The sequence below is a fragment of the Pseudophryne corroboree genome, chromosome 7 (assembly GCF_028390025.1).
Source record: "Pseudophryne corroboree isolate aPseCor3 chromosome 7, aPseCor3.hap2, whole genome shotgun sequence".
NCBI classification, from domain to species: domain Eukaryota; kingdom Metazoa; phylum Chordata; class Amphibia; order Anura; family Myobatrachidae; genus Pseudophryne; species Pseudophryne corroboree.
This window is the reverse complement of record NC_086450.1, coordinates 260,605,781-260,629,460: the sequence shown is the minus strand read 5'-3', so window position 1 is coordinate 260,629,460 and position 23,680 is coordinate 260,605,781. Positions and strand designations below refer to the sequence as shown.

Sequence of the window (23,680 nt, the reverse complement as noted above, 5' to 3'; positions counted from 1 at the left end):
TGCATAGGACACCACAAATAGGTTGAACTCGATGGACAATTGTCCTTTTTCAACCTCAGATACTATGTTACTATGTTACTATGTTACGTATAAACAATGTTAATTAAACAATTATTGTAATCTGCAGCAAGGAGCTGTTAAAATTATACATATTATGAAGATTTTACCCCCTTGAACATATAGCCCCATTTGTCCTAGTAACACATATACAAATAAATAAATAAATATTTTAAATACTTCACCACGATAAGAGACTACACAACCAAAATAAACACACATCCTTTATTCTATTTCTGACGATCTAAGTTGGGATACAGTGATCCAAACTATTATTCAGTTATAATTGTCCTGATCACAATTAAACGAATACAGATTCCTGAATAATAGTATTTTTAATAAAAATAAAATGACAAGAATAAAAAACAATAAAAAAAAATGTATTTCACTCTATTTTTTAAGTAACACAATAAAAAGTTAAGCTTTAAACAAATAAAATCCATATTAGAATTATTTAATTTCAAGTGGGCAGCACTGGTGGTCTAATTGTTAGCATATTCTCACAGTGATTGCGTGGGTTTCCTATGGGTACTCCGGTTTCCTCCGACAATCCAAAAATATACTGGTAGGTAAATTGGCGCCAAATAAAATAAACCCAAGTGTGAATGTGTGTGTGAACATATGGAAGGGAATATAGATTGTAAACTCCACCGGGGCAGGCACTGATGTGAATGACCAAATATTCTCTGTTAACTACTGCAGAATATGTGTGTGCAATATAAATAACTGTTAATACATATATAACTATGCCCCTAACAGACAGTTTTCTTTGCTGTCCAATTTATAGTGGAAAGACCCAACAACCAGTCCAATATGTATGGGAAAAAGGCTGCTTGAGAAAGGCAGAAATATTAAGAAGACCAATGCCACCATCTTGTTTAGACTGAATGAGCCTATTTCTAGGTACCCTTGGCTTCTGTGACTGCCATATAAATAGGATGGTTTTAATTTGCTGGCTGTCGGGATGCCGACGGTCAGGTTACCAACGACGGAATCCCGGCAGCTGAGAGACGGAATTCCGACCCACTCGTCCATGTCCATGACAGTGAGTCACCAAGCCCACAGCAATGCCCTCGAATAACGGGTTGAAATTATGTCAGAAATAAAAATATCATCCGCAAAAATATACGTTATGGTAAGAACTTACCGTTGATAATGGTATTTCTCCTATGTCCACAGGATAACATTGGGATATGATGGAGCGACAGCGGATTGGCACCAAACGATCACAAGCTTTCTGGCCTCCCAGGATGCAACGGACTCGTCCATATAATCCCGCCCACCTACTCAGTCAAATCAGTTGTTTCCAAAGCATTTAGGCAGGAGCATTATGTAGAACCCTATTCAGGCGAGAAGAACACACATGCACAGCCTTCCATGCAAGAGGGAAGATGTTAGTGAGTATAAATATTCTCAAATAAGGTGCGTCAGGGTGGGATTCCTGTGGAAACCTGTGGACATAGGAGAAATACCGTTATCAACGGTAAGTTCTTACCATAATGTATATTTCTCCGGCAGGGTCCACAGGTTATCCACAGGATAACATTGGGACTTCCCAAAGCAATTTTTAGTGGTGGGGACGCTCCTGATTAGACAAGAGAACCTTTCGCCCGAATTCAGCGTCATGAGAGGCAAAGGTATCCAAAGCATAATGTTTAATGAAAGTGTTAATGGAAGACCATGTGGCTGCCTTATCTGTTCTCCTGAAGCACCATGTTGTGCTGCCCATAAAGGACCTACCTTACATGTAGAGTGAGCAGAGACATTAGCCGGATCAGGGAGATCAGCTCGACAATATGCTTCTGAAATAGTCATTTGAAGCCATCTTGCTAGCATCTGTTTAGTAGCAGGCCATCCCCTCTTGTGAAATCTGTAGAGAATGAAGAGAGAATCTGTCTTTCGGATGGCACTGGTACGATCTACGTAGATTCTTAATGCCCGGACTTTGTCCAGCGACGCTTCTCCCGCAGACAGTCCCGATACCTGAAAAGCCGGGACTACAATCTCTTCGTTAAGGTGAAACTTAGATACCACCTTAGGAAGATAGCCAGACCTACTTCTGAGAACTGCTTTATCTGGATAAAAATCTGAAAAGGAGATTTACATGACAGCGCTCCTAAATCTAATACTCTTCTAGCTGATGTCATAGTCAGTAGAAAGAGCACTTTAGCGGTCAACCATTTAAGATCCATTTTCTTAACTGGTTCAAACGGAGCCCCTTGAAGGGCTTTGAGGACCAGACTTAAATCCCAAGGTACTGCAGCAGGAATAAAAGGTGGTTGAATGCACAGCATTCCCTGGAAAAAAGTACGCATATCCAGTAAAGTGGCAATTTTGTTTTGAAACCATACAGTCAATGCTGAAACTTGAACTCTCAAGGAAGCCACCTTCAAACCCTTATCCATTCCTGCCTGAAGGAAATCTAAGATTCTGGATACTCTGAAAGATCTTGGATCCATATTTCTTTCACTGCACCAATTAATATAGGCTTGCCATATTTGGTCATAAATGCGAGCAGGGGAGGGTTTCCTTGCTCTGAGCATTGTTTGAATTACTTGTGAAAAACCTCTTGACTTTAGGATAGAGGTTTCAACAGCCACGCCATCAAAGATAGCCGATACAGATGCCTGTGATAACAAGGACCCTGCATTAGTAGATCTGGACGTTGAGGGAGCAGAATTGTAGCATCCTTTGTTATCCTCTGCAGATCTATGTACCAATGCCTTCTGGGCCAAGCTGGAGCTATTAGAATTACGGCACCCCTTGCTTGCTTTATTTTCCTCACCACCCTGGGTATCAGGGAGACTGGAGGAAACAGATATGCCAGATGAAATTCCCATTTCACTGACAGTGCGTCCATAAGGATCACTCTGGAGGTCTTTTGTTCTTGACCCGTATGCCGGAACTTTGTTGTTCAGACTGGACGCCATGAGATCTATCTCTGGCAACCCACACTTGTCTACTAGAGTCTGAAATACTTCCGGGTGTAGAGCCCATTCGGTTGCGCGAATGGTGTGTCTACTGAGAAAGTCCGCTTCCCAGTTTTGGACTCCTGGAACGAACACTGCGGACAATACTGGAAGATGGAGTTCTGCCCACTTTAGTATGTGACTTACCTCCTTCATTGCTCTTTGGCTGCAAGTTCCTCCCTGATGGTTGAGGTACGCTACTGCCGTTGTGTTGTCCGAGCGGATCTGGACTGGTTTTCCTTGCAGAATGTCCTTTGCCTCAATCATTGCCATGTATATGGCCCGGAGTTCCAACAGATTTATTGGCAGGCAACTTTCTTTTGTGGTCCATTGTCCCTGGAACCATAATCTTCCGGACACTGCTCCCCAGCCCTGAAGACTGGCATCTGTTGTCAGGATCTCCCCTTGTCTAGATGGAATGTCTGTAGCCACCAGGCTAATGACCTTTTTACCTTTACTGGAAGTACCATCATCTGTTTCTTTATTGTCTGATGTACTCCATTCCATCTGGTCGGAATCAGATGTTGCAAAGGTCTTGAGTGGAACTGTGCATATTCCACCATGTCGAATGTTGACACCATCAACCCCATCACTCGCATTGCCGTGTGAACGGATACGGTTTGACTGTGCAACAATTCCTGAATCATTAACTGCACCTTGGATATTTTTTCCCGAGGCAAAAATATTTTCTGCAGACCTGAATCCAAAGCAGCCCCTAAGTGAATCATCCGTTGTGACGGAATCAGAGACGACTTTGCCCAATTTATGAGCCATCCGTGTTTCTGTGGACAAGTTATTGTCTGTTGGAGATGGCTCAAGAGCAATTCCTGGGATTGTGCCAGGATTAAAAGATCGTCGAGGTATGGAAAAATCCTTATCCCCTGCTTGTGGAGATAAGTTGCCATAACCACCATGATCTTGATAAATACTCTGGGGTCTGTGGCTAACCCAAAGGGTAATGCCTGGAATTGAAAATGATGTTGGAGGATAGCGAACCTGAGGTAACACTGATGGGACAATGTTATTGGCACATGCAGGAAAGCATCCTGTATATCCAGAGATAACATGTAATCTCCTGGTTCCATGGCCAAAACTATGGAGCATAACATTTCCATGTGGAACCTTGGGACCCAAATGTATTTGTTTAACATTTTGAGATTTAGGGTGGGCCGAAATGACCCATTTGGTTTCTGGACCAAAAATAGGTTGGAGTAAAACCCCTGCCCCTGTTGTGCCGAGGGTACTGGAATAATTACCCCTGACTGAAGCAATTTCTGAACTGCTTCTTGCAGTGCTCTGGCCTTCGTCTCTATATGACAAGGGCTGGTGCAAAAAAAACTTCGAGGAGGCTGGTTCTTGAATGGGAAAACATAACCCAGAGATACTACTTCTTGCACCCAAGCGTCTGTTGTCGACTGCTGCCATATGTGTGCAAACTGAATAATACGGCCCCCTACCTTGGAGTCCCCCAGGTGGAGTCCCGCACCATCAGGCTGATAGGGTTATAACTGGCAGGAAACCTGACCTTCTTGGACTCAGCTTATGACTCCAGAATATCTGTTAGTTCCTTACCAAAAATAATGTTCCCAACAAAAGGCAAAGCTTCCAGAACCTTTTTGGATTCTGAATCAGCTTTCCATGTACGTAGCCAAATTGCTCTGTGAGCAGCTACCGTTAAGGATGATGCTTTAGAAGCAATTGTACCCATATCCATTGCTGCTTCCTCTAGAAATAGCGCAGCCTGTTTCATATGGGCTAAATGTGACTCCTGCTCCCTAGTAGGTGCTGAGAGCCCACTTTCCAGTTCTTCAGCCCATTCCACTACCGCTTTTGCCATCCAGGCTGAGGCCATAGCTGGCCTTATGACTGCCCCTGACAGAGAAAATATGTTTTTCAAAAAACCATCAACTCTTCTGTCTGTAACATCATTTAATGACGTAGATGGCAAAGGCAAAATAGATTTTTGCACTAATCGAATGATGTGCGTATCTACCTTAGGAGGCACTTCTCTTTTTAAACAGTCCCCAGTTGGAAAAGGGTAGTAAGAATCCCATTTTTTTGGAATTCTATATTTCTTATTGGGCATAGCCCAAGGTTCCGCCATAATTTCTGTAAGTTTCTCTGACCCTGGAAACTCAACCTTAACTGTTCTGGGACGTTTAAACACAGGTGCCTTAGTTTTAATTATTGGCTCAGCTGAATCCTCTAGAGACAGAATAGCCTTCCTTGCTCCAATTAACTCAGCTATGTCCTCTGAGCTGAAGCCCTCCATTTGTTCTTCATATGGTGAAGTAGAGTATATGGAGTTATCATCTGTTGTAACATCCCGTGTAGTCTGTGAATTTGATGATATATTTACCCTTGGTTTATCAGCTTGTTGATTAGTAGAAGCTGTAGGGACTATACCCATACTTGCCTACTTTTGAAAACTAGTTTCAGGGAGATTACAGGTGGCAGTAGAACACGCAGCGCTTTCCATTGGGGAGGGGGAGTGTTATGCTCCACCCAAAGGGCGTGTCTAGGTCCACCTATAAGGGAATTTATTGCCACTCAGAGGTGTGTCCTGATGAAAACTATAGTACTAAAACCAGCCAAAAACAAAAAGAGTAATAATATAGGTACACTAGAGTAATAATAGGTGCACTATATATTACGGTAGTGTGTACTGTACACTGGTGAGAAGAGACGGACGAATAGAAAACCTAAAGTATATACTCTGGTGTGCGATTGTGTGATATATATATATATATAGCACCATAATACATTACATTATATACACAGCCAGAGCCGTAAGTAGACATTTTGGTGCCCTGTGCCAGAAATTGAAATGGTACCCCCCACCCACACATAAAATAGGGACTGCGCGCCGATGGCGCGCCCCCAAAAATATAGGTGTATGGTTTCATGGGAAAGTGGTATGACCACAAAATTCACATTACATTGCCCTGCACAGTAGTGTACATTTGTCATGTTACATCACACAGTAGTACCCCTTATACACATTACGCCTGACAGCCTCTGATATACACCATACGCCAGGTAGCCTCTTACGCACATCACGCCAGGTAGCCTCTTACACACATTACTCCAGGTAGCCTACGCCATATAGCCTCTTACGCACATCATGCCAGGTAGCCTCTTACGCACATTACTCCAGGTAGCCTCTTACGCACATCACGCCAGGTAGCCTCTTACACACAATACGCCAGATAGCCTCTTACACACATTACGCCAGGTAGCCTACACCAGGTATCCTTACACACATTACCCCAGGTAGAGTCCCTTATACACACTACGCCAGGTAGAGCCCCTATACCTGAGAGAGACTGTGTGTGTGTGTGTATGTGTGTGTGTCACACCATGATAGACAGCAGCGCTTTAGCAAGACCCACAGCTCCATGTCTCACCCGCCTCTGCGTGCAGCTCTGGGACCCGCTGCTCCATGTCCCCCTATATTACCACAGTAACACATTACATTTTACACAGCCCCCCCCATATTACACACAGTGGCAAATTACACTATACCCCCCATATTACACACAGTAGCACATTACACTACACCCACCCATATTACACACAGTAACACATTACACTACACCCACCCATATTACACACAGTAGCACATTACATTACACCCACACATATTACACACAGTAGCACATTACATTACACCCACCCATATTACACACAGTAGCACATTACACTACACCCACCCATATTACACACAGCAGCACATTACACTACACCCCCCCATATTACACAAAGTAGCACATTACACTACCCTCCCCATATTACACACAGTAGGACATTACACTACCCCTCCCCATATTACACACAGTAACACATCACACTACCCCCCCATATTACATACAGTAGCACATTACACTACCCCCCATATTACACACAGCAGCACATTACACTACACTCCCCCATATTACACACAGTAGCACATTACACTACACCCCCCATATTACACACAGCAGCACATTACACCCCCACCCCCCCATATTACACACAGTGGCACATTCCATTACACCCCCCCATATTACACACAGTAGCACATTCCATTACACCCCCCCCTCCCCCAATAACCCCCAGCAGACACAGTATACACCTGGTTTGTTGCTCCCTCTGAGTCCCTCCTGTGAAGAGCAGGGCGTCTGTGGTGGGGGAGGTAGCACAGGGCAGACACAAGCAGGAGCACTCTACTGTTAGTGTGGTGGGCGGGGCCAGCCACCGGGATGCAGAGCCTTGGCTGCCAGGTCATGTGCTCCCCTGTACACTACAGGTGGCTGCTGTGCTCAGTCTTCTCATCCTGCTGCAGACTCTGACAGTCTGCAGTGCACAGAGCTCTCACAGGACACAGTCTGCCTCTCCCCTGCTGGCCCCGCCCCCGCATTTCCGGACTTGCGCATGTGCAGTCCGAATTTACGGGGATAAAGACTTGAAAATCGGGAGGGCTGACAAGGTATGCGGGGCAGCGGGAGGCTCATGTAAAAATCGTGAGCCTCCCGCTGAATGCGTGAGGGTAGGCAAGCCTGACTATACCATAAGATGGGAGCTGCATGTATGGGTTAATAGTGTACCCTATTCCTGAGGTTGAAGCTGCAGGGCCCAACCTGTCAGCTATACTGGATAAAGTTTGTGCAAACACGGCCCAAGGTGGATCTACTTGTCGTTGAACAGGGATCTGCCTTGCAATCTGCTGAAACACAAAACAATTTGCACATAACCCATCGTGTGCCACAGTTTGAGTTGATAACCCCACCTTGCAGGATAAACATGTTATGAGTGTTGGTGTTACTTTTAATGTAACCTCATCACCTTTGCCGCTCTTAGACATGATAAACAATCAGCTTTTTCACAGTATACTACACAATTTGTGACTGAAAACACTTTACATGTATAAAAGTGATATCGATCTGACCCCAACCCAAGCACCAGCATTGAGGTTCAGAAGAAACACTGACAAACATATATAAAGTCAGCAATCACACTAGCAGTCAGTAACATGTTATATATTAGTCACATATTTGTAATATGAACATATTATCAACCATGAACACAATTCAAGTGTGTAGGAGTACATTTACTGTATTCTGTTCTATACAGTTATCTTAATGTATTCAGAAGCAATTGCGGAGAAAACCACAGTATTGTACATCAACTCATATGCAATAGGCACTAAACTTAACTATTCGTACTGACAAAAAGTAGACAGAAATGTAGTGCTGTATAACCCTTACTCTGTAGAGTGGGATACTGGGAGACTCACCCTACTTCCAGGATCGATCAATACGTTAGCAAATGCTGAGTGGATCCAGACGCTATTAGTGCACACTGCCGCTCCAGTATTTTTAGTAGACACAGACGCTCAGTGAACGTTAGTGCATGCAGACGCTCATGTCTGCGACCTGGTCTCCTAGCGGTCTTTAGTAAATACAGACGCAGCGGCCTATGCTGCGACCAAGTCCCCTCGTGGTAGCGTCTGAGACGGAAGTGAGGCTATCAGTTCATGGCGGGGGGAGGGGTGACAAGGAGAGCATCTGACTCCCCACCGCTGACATCAACCCTAGGGATCGCAGTCTCAAACTAATCCTGGCGCCTACTGATCCCTAAGGCCTAGTGCTGTAGCACCCATGGTGGCGGCGCGCCAGCTACTGTTTGGTAGTCTCCTCCCAAACAGTGCGGCTGTGTCCGGATTCCCCTTCTAAGCGGAACCGATGCCTTACCTTCTCCCCGTGCTCCGGCCACAGCCTGATAACGTCTGCTGGACCTGCTAGTTACATCCGACACAGACGCCCGTCGAGACAGCACTTGTAACGTGGGTAAGCATTGTTGCGACCCGGCGGAGAGTTGTTGGAGCGACTCTTTCCAATATGCGTGTAAGACGCTGTTAGGAAAGAATACTCAGAAACATAGTAAGACTATAAAAATAAATCAAATAAAGCTTAGGGCTGCCAAAAAACAGCAGCCCTGTGACCATGGCCCGGCTCCTGCCGCACCAAACAAAAAACTGATTTGACTGAGTCAGTGGGCGGGATTATATGGACGAGCCCATTGCATCCGGGGAGGCCAGAAAGCTTTTGATCGTTTGGTGCCAATCTGCTGTCGATCCATCATATCCCAATGTTATCCTGTGGATAACCTGTGGACCCTGCCGGAGAAAATTAGACTTTCATTTCTATGGACACTCCATCAATACTGAAAGTGGTATTATTCTGTAAAGTGACTGCAGGAGCCGCTTCCAGAAGCCTCCGCACAGTAGTTACCAAATGTCTGACCCAAATGAATCCTGTTTCTGAGCTGGATGCATGATAGAAAGAAGTACTAGTTTTAATCTTTATGACAGATTTTTGGTGAATAATTTATAGTCCGTATTAAAAAGAGATAGGACTATATGAAGCAAGGAGCTCAGAATCAGCCTGGCTTCGGAAAGACTTTAAATAATGCAGTATTTAAATAAATTATTAGAGATTATTTGGAATGACACCACTATGGGGTGTATTCAATAAGTGTCGGATCCATTCTGACATGCATTTGTCGGAATGGATCCAACAAGGGCTATTCAATAGAGTGGCCAAATCAGACTGTCAAATTTGGTCGGCGTCCGTGCAGCTGCTGTCACATAAAAGTTAGTGTCAGGGCTATTATTGATTTTTGAAAAATACATTTTCTTAAATAAGACCTAACATATACTGTACCTCACGCCAACCGGCTCCTTTCTCTCCTGCTGCCCTGTTTGATACATCCTGTGCAGCAGCCGCCTCGCTGAGAGCGGCGCCGCTGACTCTAGCACTGTGGTGAGCGCGAGGCGGACGGGAAATCCCCACTGTCAATGTCAGCGGTGCTGGGCGGATTTCAGCGAGGCGGCTGCTATACAGAATGTATTTCACACAGGGTGGCAGGGGAGAAGGAAGCCAGCTAGGCATATATTCAATAGCTGTTGGGTCCTTTCCCACGGAAAGGACCCGACAACACACTATTCAATTCCGGGCCAAATCTGACAGGTTTGGCCGGGTCCTGACAGTGTCAATACAACTTTCTTAAAAGTCGGATTGACCTTGTCGGAAACGGGGCTAAAACCTGTCGAGTTTGGCCCTGCTTCCGACAGTGCACGTGGCTCGGCGGCTGAATCCGCCGATACGCGTGTATTACGACAATCTTCCGACAAGACGGGTTTCCTGACTTGTCAGAAAAAAACTGCTGGTAATGAATAGGTCGGAACCCCTTCCGATCTCAGTCGGAAGCTGCCGTCTTTCCGTCAAGATGGCAGCTTCCGACTCTTATTAAATACACCCCTATAAGGGTATCACATAATTCAACAAATGTACTGTAGGAATAATTTAAGGCTTAAAATCACCAGGTCCCGGTGCTTAAGCAACTTAATAGCAGCCTCCATCTCCTCTGATTCTATAGGTTTCAATAACATGGAAAGATGCTGTGCAGAGACTTGTGGTAACCAAAGAGAATCCCAGAATATTGACTTTTTCCAATTAAGGGGATTTTAGAGTTTTGCATAGAATTGTAGGAAACTAGTTACAATTTCCTCATCGGCAAACCGTGCATGACCATTAGCAGCCTTGAGGGCTCTAATATCTGAATTCCGTCTACTAGCCTGAAGTAGATTAGAAAGCTGGCTGCCTGCTTATTGCCATGTTTATGGAATACAAACTTACTTTATAAAAAGACCTATCTCCTATTTGATATATGATTCTGTCAATGAATTTTGCTAGTTTTATTTGATTGTATATTTGTGATGGTGTTGCTTTGGAGTTTGATAAGCCAAAGTAAGATCAGATTGGGACATAAGCAACAATTTGGTAAATTCCCTTCTAAATTTGATAGTATATTACATAATAGCCCCCCGCCCCCATCCCCATAGGGTAGCTTTAGCAGTCTGCCGATAGCACATCCCTTAATTTAAAAAACAAACAAACACAAAAAGCATGCATAGCAAACATTAAGTTTAAAAGACACAGATACATAAAATGTAATGTCACCTGTCGATATAAACTGAGAGCGATGGGGTGGTTCTGCAAGGTCATGAAGAAATCTCTACGATTAAACTCATGTTTCATATATGACACAACAGTGTAAACTAAGGAAAAAGAAAATTGTTAAATCAGTGTTGAATAAATCGGTCCACAATAACAATAGGTTTCATTATTCTGGCATGGTAAGAGACTTGTCATGGAAAGCATTAGCATACACTGTTTTGTTTGCTGGGATAAGCTAGATAAATACAATGCCTCCAAGGGTCTTAGTTGATTATTCTGCTGCCAGTATTATTCCTCTCACCAAAATCACAATCTTAATTGTGCTCTTCTTAAAATACATGCAATTGTTCGTACTACATCTTAGGATAAATTCAGTGTATTAAGCTACAGTATAAAGCCATCCGAAAGTTTTGAACATCTTACACATACTCATATTGAAGTACTCAACTGTACACATTTCCAAGACCTGCTGTTGTTATCCATTTCTCTATTGATACACAAAAGATATACAAAATACTTCCAATACAAAGATTAATACCTGTTATCAATGGCATCTCTATGCTGTGCACACAGGCCCGTGGGCCCAGGGGGGCGCACACAGCTCCCGTGTTTAAATACTTACAGTTCCGAGTCAGCAATGCAATTGCGGCAAAAAAGCACTTGGAAAATGACCACCACCCATGAGCAGTATTCATTAGTCGCTGGAAAATGTCGGATGCCATGTTTCCAGAAACCTGTACATGCACAGTAGACTCTGGCACAATGCCAGAGTCTATGGTGTCGTAGAGAGGAGGGGGACCATATGGAGGCTTCACACAGGCCCCCTGCCTGTTATGTACAACCACGCTAAACAAACCTCCCAACATGTATACGTTTTGAGTCAAGACAAAGTACATGTGCCATGTATGAGAAAGGATTATAGTTGTAGATCATAAGGACATGTCACATGACACTGGGAACACATCACTTCTCTGAGTTGTGTTCTGCACCATCATGCTAACACCCTATGTGATGCATTGCAGAGTATGAATATTACGGTGGGACAGTTTCCTAAAGAGCAGAAAATTAGAAGGTATGATATACTGTGGTTGTTCCAGAGTACAGGTCTGCAAACTTGGTCTTACCCCCACACAGTGCATGTTTTGCAGGTCTCCTCACAGAATCACAAGTGAAATAATTAACTCCATCTGCGGACCTTTTAAAATGTGTCTGTGAGTAATTAATACACCTGTGCACCTGCTGGGTTACCTGCAAAACATGCACTGTGTGGTGTAATGAGGACCGAGTTTGCAGACCTATGTTCTAGATTATGATAATTACTGTACATCCATGCATCTCGGAAGTGATATTAAGGATTTATGCATACATGGAAAATACAAGATACATAATACTGAATGAAACATATGAAACAATTGGTGAACTCATTACTCTTCTCTTTTTATACGTACCAACTCTTTAAAACTTGTTGTTCAATACCCCATCCTCCACAACCATACTATCCCCCTACCAACCTGCATTTCTCTCTCTAATTTTATTTGTTGGCCTCCCTAAAAAAAACTACGAAAAAAAAAAAAACACATAGTGCTCCCAAAACGTTAAATGACTTATGCCAATTATTCAACATACGGCTCCATAAAAAACAAGTGTTTTTATTTATATTAAACTGAAAATCTCTATTTGAGAAAGCAGAAACAGTCAAACAAAGCACTGCATGTTTATTTAGCGGCATTTCATTGTATATGCTTGTATATAAACTAAGGAGTCAGGAAGAACAGACTAAGCTAACTACACTATGTATAAAGCCAAAATATATACTTGGATCTAGCTGTAAGAAGCACATAAGGCTTAACACAAATTTTAACAAGCTTTTTCAGCTAGAGATACAGTATACAAACATAACCAAAATCTTAATAGAAATTTGAATACATTTCTGAGTGCTCTTTCAATAGTATGTTGGCTTTCACTACTTGTACAAATTATTATTTTTCCCTTGTTAAATACTTAACTGAAGATTTTATTCTCACTTTATTATTTAATAAATTGTATATTTTTTTTATAATGTATTTAAATATTTTATATTTCGTATGTATGTATGTATGTATGTATGTATGTATGTATGTATGTATGTATACAGTGCATACGGAAAGTATTCACAGCACTTCACTTTTTCCACATTTTGTTATGTTACAGCCTTATTCCAAAATGGAATAAATTAATTCTTTCCCTCAAAATTCTACACACAATAACCCCATTATGACAACGTGAAAAAAGTTTTTTTGAGATTTTTGCAAATTTATCTCCTATATATTAGCCCAGATCTGTGACTGTGTGTATAACGCTGGGCGGAGTCACAGTCATAGAGTCACAGATCTGGCCAAATACCTCTCCGCCATCTTCCCGGCCGAACGAATCCTCCTCTTTGCGGTTCTCGGCTCCTGTGTTGGGGTTAGGAGGGCAGCTGAGCCCAGCCACAGAATGCCATGAGGCGGAGGATGAGGCCGCCTCCCGCCGTTGCTGCTGCTGCAGAAACCGAGGATACCCTCATCCTCTCTCCCGACTCTCTGTCAGCCACCAGGTACGCGCCAAGCGCGTTTCACCTACCGGCACGCTCCCTCCCGTCACTTGCTGCCGTAGACTAGCCGCTACCCCGCCTCCGAGCCCCCACCGCCTTCACCCTGACAGCACGAGCAGCGTGTGCAGCAAGTGTGAGGGAGCGCGCATCCAGTTACTACAGCACTACTGCTGCTGCTCTAGGAGATTGTGTGTGCTGTATTGGGTAGAGTGTACATGAGGTATTTGGAAAGTGCATCATGTGTGAATGGTAGGATGTATATACAGTGCCCCTCCTCCCCTGCAGCACCATGGCACCCGCCCACCACCCGCAGGAACCTCGCACCCACCACTCCACCACCCGCCCCTCTACCACCGACAGCGCCTCCGGGACCCCTCCCCAGCATCCCCTCCCCCACCCGTGCCACCTCCTGGCCCCCTACCCAACCAGTGACACCCACGAACCCGCCCCTCCACCACCTGCAGCACCTCTGGACTCCCTCCTCCATCCGCGGCACCCCCCTACCTGCCCCTCCCCCACCACCCCTGCCCTTCCCACACTGGCGGTGCCTCCTGAACCCCTACCCCACCCACGGCGCAAACGCCCCTTCCCAACCCGCAGCACCTCCAGAACTCCTCCCCCATCCGTCGCAGCACCGCACCTGCCTGTCCCCCACACACGTCATGCCCGCCCCTACCCCACCTGCAGCCTCTCTGGAACTCTTCTCCCATTCGCGGCCCCCACTCCCCCAACCCTATCCCACCTGCAGCACCTCCCGACCCCCTCCCCCATCTGTGCATCCCCTCCATCCGCACCTCCCCCATCCACAACACCCCTGCAACCGCCCCTCCCCCACCCGTGGCACTCCACAACCCCCTCCCCATCTGCGTCTCCCCTGCACCCGCCACTCCCCCAACCACAGCACCTACTAGGTGATTTATCGTGCTCTGGATGCGCTGTTTGCGCAGTCATAAGGGGCTACGGCCCCTTAACCATCGCACGCCCTTTGTCCGTGCAATATTTCACCACTCATAAAATTATGATTGGTGGTAATACTCCATATAACAAAAATTATGCACGCCCCAAAGGGCGTGCAAGTGTTAAGGGGGCGTAGCCTCTTCCGACGGTGTGAAGAGCGCCTGTAGGGCGCAATGAATCACCTAATTAAAAATAAAACAACTAAGAAATCACATGAACAATACATAAGTATTCACAGCCTTTGCCATGTAGTTTAAAATTGAGCTCAGGTGCATCATGTTTCCACTGATCATACTTGAGATGTTCCTACAGCTTAATTGGAGTCCACCTGTGGTAAATTCAGTTGATTGGACATAATTTGGAAAGGCACACACCTGTCTATATAAGGTCCCACACTTGACAGTGCATGTCTGAGAACAAACCAAGAATGAAGTCAAAAGAATTGTCTGTAGACCTCCGAGACAGTATGACCACCTGCCCTCGAACTGTGCCCCTTTGCTCCAGGTGGGACTTCTAAGAGTTGAGGATCCACCCATGGTCTGACGGAAGACAGATGGTGCGGTCAATATGGAGAAACAAAATGTCCCTGGATCTTGCCTTTATCAGAAGATTGTCTAGATAAGGCACCACATTGAGCCTTGGATCCGGAGTTGAAGCATCATCTCCGCCATCACCTTCGTGAATACCCTCGGTGCTGTTGACAGGCCAAAGGGTAGTGCTTGGAATTGGAAGTGATCGTGCAGCAGGGCAAACCGTAGGTACGCCTGATGAAACCAAATCGGAATATGGAGATAGGCTTCCTTGATATCCGAGACCATAAATTCCTGGTCTTCAAGGCCCGCAATAACTGCACACAGGGATTTCATCTTGAACTTGAACACCTTTAAATAAGGATTTAAGGATCTCAGATTCAGAATGGGTCTGACCGAACAGTCTGGCTTTAGTACCACAAACAGGTTTGAGTAAAACCCCTTGCCGAGTTGCGGTAGAGGTACTGGAACAATGACGTGGGACTTGACCAATTTTCGGATAGCCTGTTGTAACGTAACTTGCATACCCTCCAAAGCTGGTAAGCTTGACTTGAAAAATTGTTGGGTGGGGAGGACTGTTGAACTCCAGCTTGTACTCCTGAGAAACGAGCTCCCTTACCCAGGCATCCTGGCAGGAGGACTCCCAGACGCAGCTGAAGTGACGCAGTCGAGCTCCCACCTCGAAATCCCCTCAAGGTGGGTTGGCACCGTCATGCTGTGGCTTTTGTAGAAGCAGAACTGGTGGACTGTTCCTGAGGACTGGTACTTGTAGGTTTCCTGGACTTACCTCTGGTACCTCTAGCTGCATTGGAGGCACCTCTGGCCTTTGATCAAAATGTGCGAGACTGAAAAGACTGGACAGATGGTCCAGGATAGGAATGTCTCGCCGGCGGAGCCCCAGAGGGGAGAAACATGGATTTCCCGGCAGTAACCTTGGAAATCCAGGCATCCAGCTCAACCCCAAAAAGCCACTCCACAGAAAAGGGGAGGGACTCCACATTACATTTGGATTGTGCGTCGGCAATCCACTGACGCAACCACAAGGCCCTGCACGCCGACACCACCATGGCCGACGTCCGAGCATTGATGTTTCCCATCTCCTTGAGGGAATCACAGAGGACACAAGTAGTGGCCTGAATGTGTTTAAGGAGGGTAACCATGGTAACTAAGGGCATATCCCCTGAGAGACCCCCCTGAATTTGCATGGCCCAAGAATGAATGGCATGGGTCATCCAGCAACCTGCAATGACCGGTCTTTGTGAAAGGCCGGCTGCAGTGTATATAGATTTTAGGGTAGTCTCTATCTTTCTATCTCCAGGATCCTTCATGGCAAAGGAGCCTGGGGCAGGCAGTACCGCCTTTTTAGACCGGCGAGAGACAGAGACATCCACCCCAGGGGGTTCCTCCCAAAATTTTCTACCTTGAGAAGCAAATGGGAAAGTGCGCCAAAACTTTTTGGACACTTTGAAATATTAGTCTGGATTTTTCCAGGCCTGTTTGAATAAGTCATCTAACTCTGGAGATTTAGGGAAAGTAACATTGGGCTTGTTTTGCACAAAGAAAAACGACTGCTGTGAAGAAGCGTCCTCTAGAGGGAGCAGCAACACATCCCTTATAGCCAAAATGAGGGGTTCAATACCCTGAGTAGAATCCACTAACGGGATCCGGGTCATTCCCATCATCCTGGACATCATCATCGGTATCAGAAAGCAGAGCAGGTAAACCACGCTTCTGGGGACCTGCATGAGAGGGGGGGCTGTGCATCAGCCCTAGCAGTTACATCTGCAACAGCTTGTTGCAGTAGTTGAGTCTTCTGCACATTAGCAGTGAGTTGGGATGACATATTCGACATCATAGATTTAAGAGACCCTAACCAGTGTGGCTCTGGACCCTCTCCCCCAGCCTATTCACTAATTTGTGAAGATTGACTACATTGCTCACAGGAAAGTCATTAGACAATGGAAAGAATGTGGTGTGACAGATACTGCACAGCTTGTGCTTACCCATATTTCACAGTAAGTACAAACACATACACTTACACAGAGACAGATATAATGCAAGTCTGCTTTTCCTACTGTATGTGAGAGGAGATACACAGAGAGGGAGAAATACCAGCAGACCCGGAGCTGCACAGTCCCATTGAGACTGTCAGCTCTGTAATCACAATAACACTAACAAATACAGTCCTGAATAGGCTCGGAATAGTGTACAACAGCAGCTCTCCCCCATTAGCTAAACCCTGTACCAGCTTCCAGCGTGTCTGTGAGGCAGGAAGCGCTGAGTGTGTGCTGCTGATAGCAGAGGAAGGTGCCAAATGCCACGGGTCCCACTCTGAGGAAGCTCCGCCCCCTCCAATGGTGCTGGAGCTATATACAATATTTATACTGGCAAAGTATCCCATAAGCTTAAAACCTCACATGAGTGTTTAGTTAAGCATGTTGTGGCAGTGTAGTAATGGGGGATCCTAGCGGGAACCCCCAGGGAGGGTCCTGTACATCGCACCCGTGATCAGCCACACTTTGAACCGGGGACTTACCCTAGCAGGGCCCCCGGTGTGTACTCACCACCGATGTCACCTTCAGGCAGCGTTAGGGGTGTGCTGCGGCTGCGACAGCCAAGGCACAGTGCCCTGCTGAACAAACAGCCCCTCAGGACAATGGTCCTGCAGCGGGGAAGCGGCTCTGCACATTGCAAGGCCGGTGGCCGCCCGCCTCTCCCCCCATAACTCCCACGGCGCAGGTATGCTGTTGCCCAGACAGCATACCGAAAAAAATAAAATATTTAAATTAAATTGAAGAAAACTCTCTGGAGCTGCAGAGATGTGCATCCTCTCCTGAGGGCACTTTTTTCTAAACTGCCTGTGGGAGGGGGCATAGAGGGGAGGAGCCAACACACCCATTGAAGAAAATTTAAAGTACACTGGCTCCTTTGGACCCCATCTATACCCCATCATACTAGTTTTACCCAATATCCCTTATGGATGCTAGAGAAAATACATTGAAATATTCAGTGACTCCTTCTGCTTCAAATGTATTAATACAATTTGATCATCCGTCACAGATATGAGTTTTTATATGCAGGTGCTATCTTAATGCTTAAGGTCCGAGACCCATAGTTACATATAAACAAAATTAATTATAGGGACTGGTGAAATATTAAAATATGGTGTGATTAGAAAATAAAGTGTGACATTAAAACTACAAATTTTCGATCAATGTTTTATTCATATGCAAATTATTATGCTCCAGAAAAGGCTGTTTTGCCTATAGAATCTGTGTGTGTTTGTGTCTTTGGGGGTAATTCAGAGTTGATCGCAGCAGCAAATGTGTTAGCAGTTGGGCAAAAACCATGGGGGTAATTTCAAGTTGATCGCAGCAGGAAATTTTTTAGCAGTTGGGCAAAACCATGTGCACTGCAGGGGGGGCAGATATAACATTTGCAGAGAGATGATGTATCTCTATGATCTGTAAATACCTTTATAAGTCACAATGCTTAGTATAACAGATGGTACAATAATTCATATATAATTGATGATATTGTAATTACACATAAATGCCCTTATAGTAACATGCATATTGTGTGAACATCCGATGTATAGGGAAATTAAACACAAGATGAAATAAAATATGGTATTGCCGCTTGATGAATATCCTAAAAAAAAAAAAAAAAGTCTTGTGAGTAAAGGAGTGTCTTTGTTCCAGATATATAGGAGTCAGTCTTTATCTGTAGGGATTTCCTTTCCCCTCAGTGTGAGTCTAAACAGTGTGCCCAGAGGCGGTTCTTTTGTCAATAATTGATCGTAGGTGGAGGTCGTGGTCTGGGAGGCCGGCGTCCCGGCCTGCCAGGTGCAACTTACCCTCACGATGTGATGTTTAGTTCTCTTTGTTCACTCTGTGGTGAGTGATGATGTGGCCACTTGCGCTGTTTCCGCTGTATCCGTCCCCGGTGGTGTTCCTCAGCAGACAGGGCTGGAAGCCTTCCTGGCTCTGCTGCTAGGCTGCCGGGTCCCGCACTGAACAACAGGAAGTTGCGTTGCCGCAACGCTCAGCTTCTTCCTATGTCCTGTGCGGTCTCAACGGCCGCTCCACTCGCCGGTTGGCGAGGAGTCTTGTGCATGGATCCATGCAGACACCTCAAGTTTGCCAGCACATCACCGCAAACTACATCCACAAGACTCCTCGCCGGCCGGCGAGTGGAGCGGCCGTTGAGACCGCACAGGACATAGGAAGAAGCGGAGCGTTGCGGCAACGCAACTTCCGGTTGTTTAGTGCGGCTTCCGGCGGGACCCGGCAGCCTAGCAGCAGAGCCAGGAAGGCTTCCAGCCCTGTCTGCTGAGGAACACCACCGGGGACGGATACAGCGGAAACAGCGCAAGTGGCCACATCATCACTCACCACAGAGTGAACAAAGAGAACTAAACATCACATCGTAAGGGTAAGTTGCACCTGGCAGGCCGGGACGCCGGCTTTCCAGACCACGACCTCCACCTACGATCAATTATTGACAAAAGAACCGCCTCTGGGCACACTGTTTAGACTCACACTGTGGGGGAAAGGAAATCCCTTCAGATAAAGACTGACTCCTATATATCTGGAACAAAGACACTCCTTTTCTCACAAGACTTTTTTTTTTTTTTTAGGATATTCATCAAGCGGCAATACCATATTTTATTTCATCTTGTGTTTAATTTCCCTATACATCGGATGTTCACACAATATGCATGTTACTATAAGGGCATTTATGTGTAATCACAATATCATCAATTATACAGGTTGAGTATCCCATATCCAAATATTCCGAAATACGGAATATTCCGAAATACGGACTTTTTTGAGTGAGATAGTGAAACCTTTGTTTTCTGATGGCTCAATGTACACAAACTTTGTTTAATACACAAAATTATTAAAAATATTGTATTAAATGACCTTCAGGCTGTGTGTATATTGTGTATATGAAACATAAATGAATTGTGTGAATGTAGACACACTTTGTTTAATGCACAAAGTTATAAAAAATATTGGCTAAAATGACCTTCAGGGTGTGTGTATAAGGTGTATATGTAACATAAATGCATTCTGTGCTTAGACTTAGGTCCCATCGCCATGATATCTCATTATGGTATGCAATTATTCCAAAATACGGAAAAATCCCATATCCAAAACACCTCTGGTCCCAAGCATTTTGGATAAGGGATACTCAACCTGTATATGAATTATTGTACCATCTGTTATACTAAGCATTGTGACTTATAAAGGTATTTACAGATCATAGAGATACATCATTTCTCACATACAAACACCAAATAGAGGGTGAGCGCAGGTATCCAAAACCTGTACGATAACACTAGCCCTAGAGTCTGGACAACTCTCCAGATACCAGCAGCCCCCTTGAACAAGATACACGTACTGTGCGCTCCACGCAAACCCCTTGATTCCATTTGCAGAGAGAGTTAGATTTGGGTGGGTTATTTTGTTTCTGTGCAGGGTAAATACTGGCTGCTTTATTTTTACACTGCAATTTAGATTACAGATTGAACTCACCACGCCCAAATCTAACTGTCTCTGCACATGTTATATCTGCCTCTCCTGCAGTGCACATGGTTTTGCCCAACTGCTAAAAAATTTCCTGCTGCGATCAACTTGGAATTACCCCCCATGTGCACTGCAGGTGTGGCAGATATAACATTTGCAGAGACCGTTAGATCTGGGTCAGTAGCGGTTCTGATCCTTGCTCCCTGGCTGCAGCAGGCGCCGTGGCCTGTGTGGGCGCGCGCTGCAGCCGGCTTCACTGGCAGACACTAGAGGTCATAACTGACCTCTAGTGTCAGTGCGGCGCTGCTGTGGGAGAGACATCTTGACGTCTCTCCCATAGAGAGGACCCGGCGGCGGGAGACGGAGGGCAGCGCAGCAGTGGTCCGGAAGCATGAGCGGGGCTGGTAAGTATTGTGTAGTTGTTTTATTTTTTATTGTGTGTGTTTGTAAGCGGCGCTACTGGGGCAGAACTAAAGGGGGCACAGCTACTGGGGCACAGCTACAGGGGGCACAACTACTGGGGCAAAGCTACTGGGGGCATAGCTAAGGGGCACTGCTACAGGGGGGCAAAGGTACAGGGGGGCACAGCTACAGGGGTCACAACCACAAGGGTCACAGCTACAGGGGGGGCACAAGTACAGGGGGATAACTGTGGCTACTGCCCTCGGGGGTCACCACAGGAAACTTTCACCCTTGGTGCCACAAGGTTTAGAACCAGCCCTGACTTGGGTGGGTTATTTTGTTTCTGTGCAGGGTGAAGAATAACTGCTTTATTTTTACACTGGAATTTAGATTTCAGGTTGAACACACCACACCCAAATCTAACTCTCTCTGCACATGTTATATCTGCCCCCCCTCCGCCCACCGCAGTGCACATGGTTTTGCGGGAGGGAGAGTGCGGATGACTCTGCAGCACCGATTGAGCAAACATAGGGTCCTCATCAGCCAGGGTATCAAACTTGTAGAATTTTGCAAAGGTGTTTGAACCCAAGTAGCTGCTCGGCAAAGCTGTAACGCCGAGACGCCTCGGGCAGCCACCCAAGAAGAGCCCACCTTCCTAGTGGAATGGGCTTTTACCGAATTTGGTACCGGCAATCCGGCCGTAAAAGGAGCCTGCTGAATCGTGTTACAGATCCAGCGAGCAATAGTCTGCTTAGAAGCAGGAGCGCCAACCTTGTTGGCCGCATACAGGACAGACAGTGCCTCTGTTTTCCTAATCCGAACCGTCCTGGCTACGTAAATTTTTAAGGCTCTGACTACATCCAGGGACTTAGTCTCCCGTAGCCACCGGCACCATAATAGGTTGGTTCATATGAAACGATGAAACCACCTTAGGCAAAAATTGAGGACGCGTCCTCAACTCTGCTCTATCCACATGGAAAATCAGATAGGGGCTTTTGTGAGACAAAGCCGCCAATTCGGACACCCGCCTTGCAGATGCCAAGGCCAACAACATGACCACCTTCCAAGTGAGAAATTTTAATTCAACTGTTTGAAGAGGCTCAAACCAGTGAGATTTTAGGAACTGTAACACCACGTTAAGGTCCCAAGGTGCCACCGGGGGCACAAAAGGAGGCTGGATGTGCAGCACTCCCATTACAAAAGTCTGGACTTCTGGGAGAGAAGCCAATTCCTTCTGAAAGAATATAGATAGGGCCGAAATCTGTACCTTAATGGAGCCTAATTTCAGGCCCATATCCACTCCTGTCTGTAGAAAGTGGAGAAAACGGCCCAAGTGGAAATCTTCCGTAGGAGCATTCTTGGCTTCACACCAAGAGACATACTTCCTCCAGATACGGTGATAATGTTTCACCGTCACTTCCTTCCTAGCCTTTATCAGAGTAGGGATGACTTCCTCCGGAATACCTTTCCCAGCTAGGATTCGGTGTTCAACCGCCATGCCGTCAAACATAACCGCGGTAAGTCTTGGAATACGCAGGGCCCCTGCTGCAACAGGTCCTCCCTGAGAGGAAGAGGCCATGGATCTTCTGTGAGCATCTCCTGAAGTCTGAATACCAGGCCCTTCGAGGCCAATCTGGAACAATGAGTATTGTCCGAACTCTTTTTTGTCTTATGATTCTCAATATCTTTGAAATGAGAGGAAGAGGAGGAAACACAGACCGACTGAAACACCCACGGTGTCACCAGGGCGTCTACCGCTACTGCCTGAGGGTACCTTGACCTGGAACAATACCTCCAAATCTTCTTGTTGAGGCGTGACGCCATCATGTCTATTTGAGGAAGTCCCCAAAGACTTGTTATCTCTGCAAAAACTTCTTGATGAAGTCCCCACTCTCCTGGATGGAGATCGTGTCTGCTGAGGAAATCTGCTTCCCAGTTGTCCACTCCCGGAATGAAGACTGCTAACAGAGCGCTTACGTGATTTTCCGCCCAACGAAGAATCCTGGTGGCTTCCGCCATTGCCACTCTGCTCCTTGTCCCGCCTTGGCGGTTTACATGAGCCACGGCTGTGACGTTGTCTGATTGAATCAGAACCGGAGGGACGCGAAGAAGATTCTCCGCTTGTCGTAGGCCGTTGTATATGACCCTTAATTCTAGAATGTTGATGTGCAGACAAGCCTCCTGGCTCGACCATAGTCCCTGAAAATGTCTTCCTTGTGTGACTGCTCCCCATCCTCGGAGGCTCGCGTCCGTAGTTACCAGAACCCAGTCCTGAATGCTCAAAATGCGACCCTCTAGAAGGTGAGCACTCTGCAGCCACCACAGGAGAGACACCCTGGCCCTGGGGGACAGGCTTATTTTTTGATGAATTTGAAGATGGGACCCGGACCACTTGTCCAGAAGGTCCCACTGAAACGTCCTCGCATGAAACCTGCCGAAGGGGATCGCCTCGTAGGTCGCCACCATTTTTCCCATTACTCGAGTGCATTGATGAACTGACACTCTGTTCGGTTTTAACAGGTCTCTGACCATGTTCTGGAGTTCATGGGCTTTTTCCATCGGGAGAAAAACCCTCTTTTGTTCTGTGTCCAGAATCATGCTTAAGAATGATAGCCGAGTCGTTGGAACCAACTGTGACTTTGGTAGATTTAGAATCCAGCCA

At 45.9% G+C, this 23,680-nt stretch overlaps 1 protein-coding gene across 4 annotated transcripts in view; it reads right to left on the bottom strand.

Annotated features, from left to right (window-relative positions):
• VPS16 (VPS16 core subunit of CORVET and HOPS complexes) overlaps positions 1–23,680 on the bottom strand; it is a 959,900-nt gene that overhangs the window by 295,966 nt on the left and 640,254 nt on the right. For all 4 annotated transcript variants that reach the window (XM_063934117.1, XM_063934116.1, XM_063934114.1 and 1 more), the window contains one exon: positions 11,030–11,127. In XM_063934117.1, the coding sequence (XP_063790187.1) occupies positions 11,030–11,127 (98 nt within the window). The remainder of the gene's footprint in view (positions 1–11,029; positions 11,128–23,680) is intronic.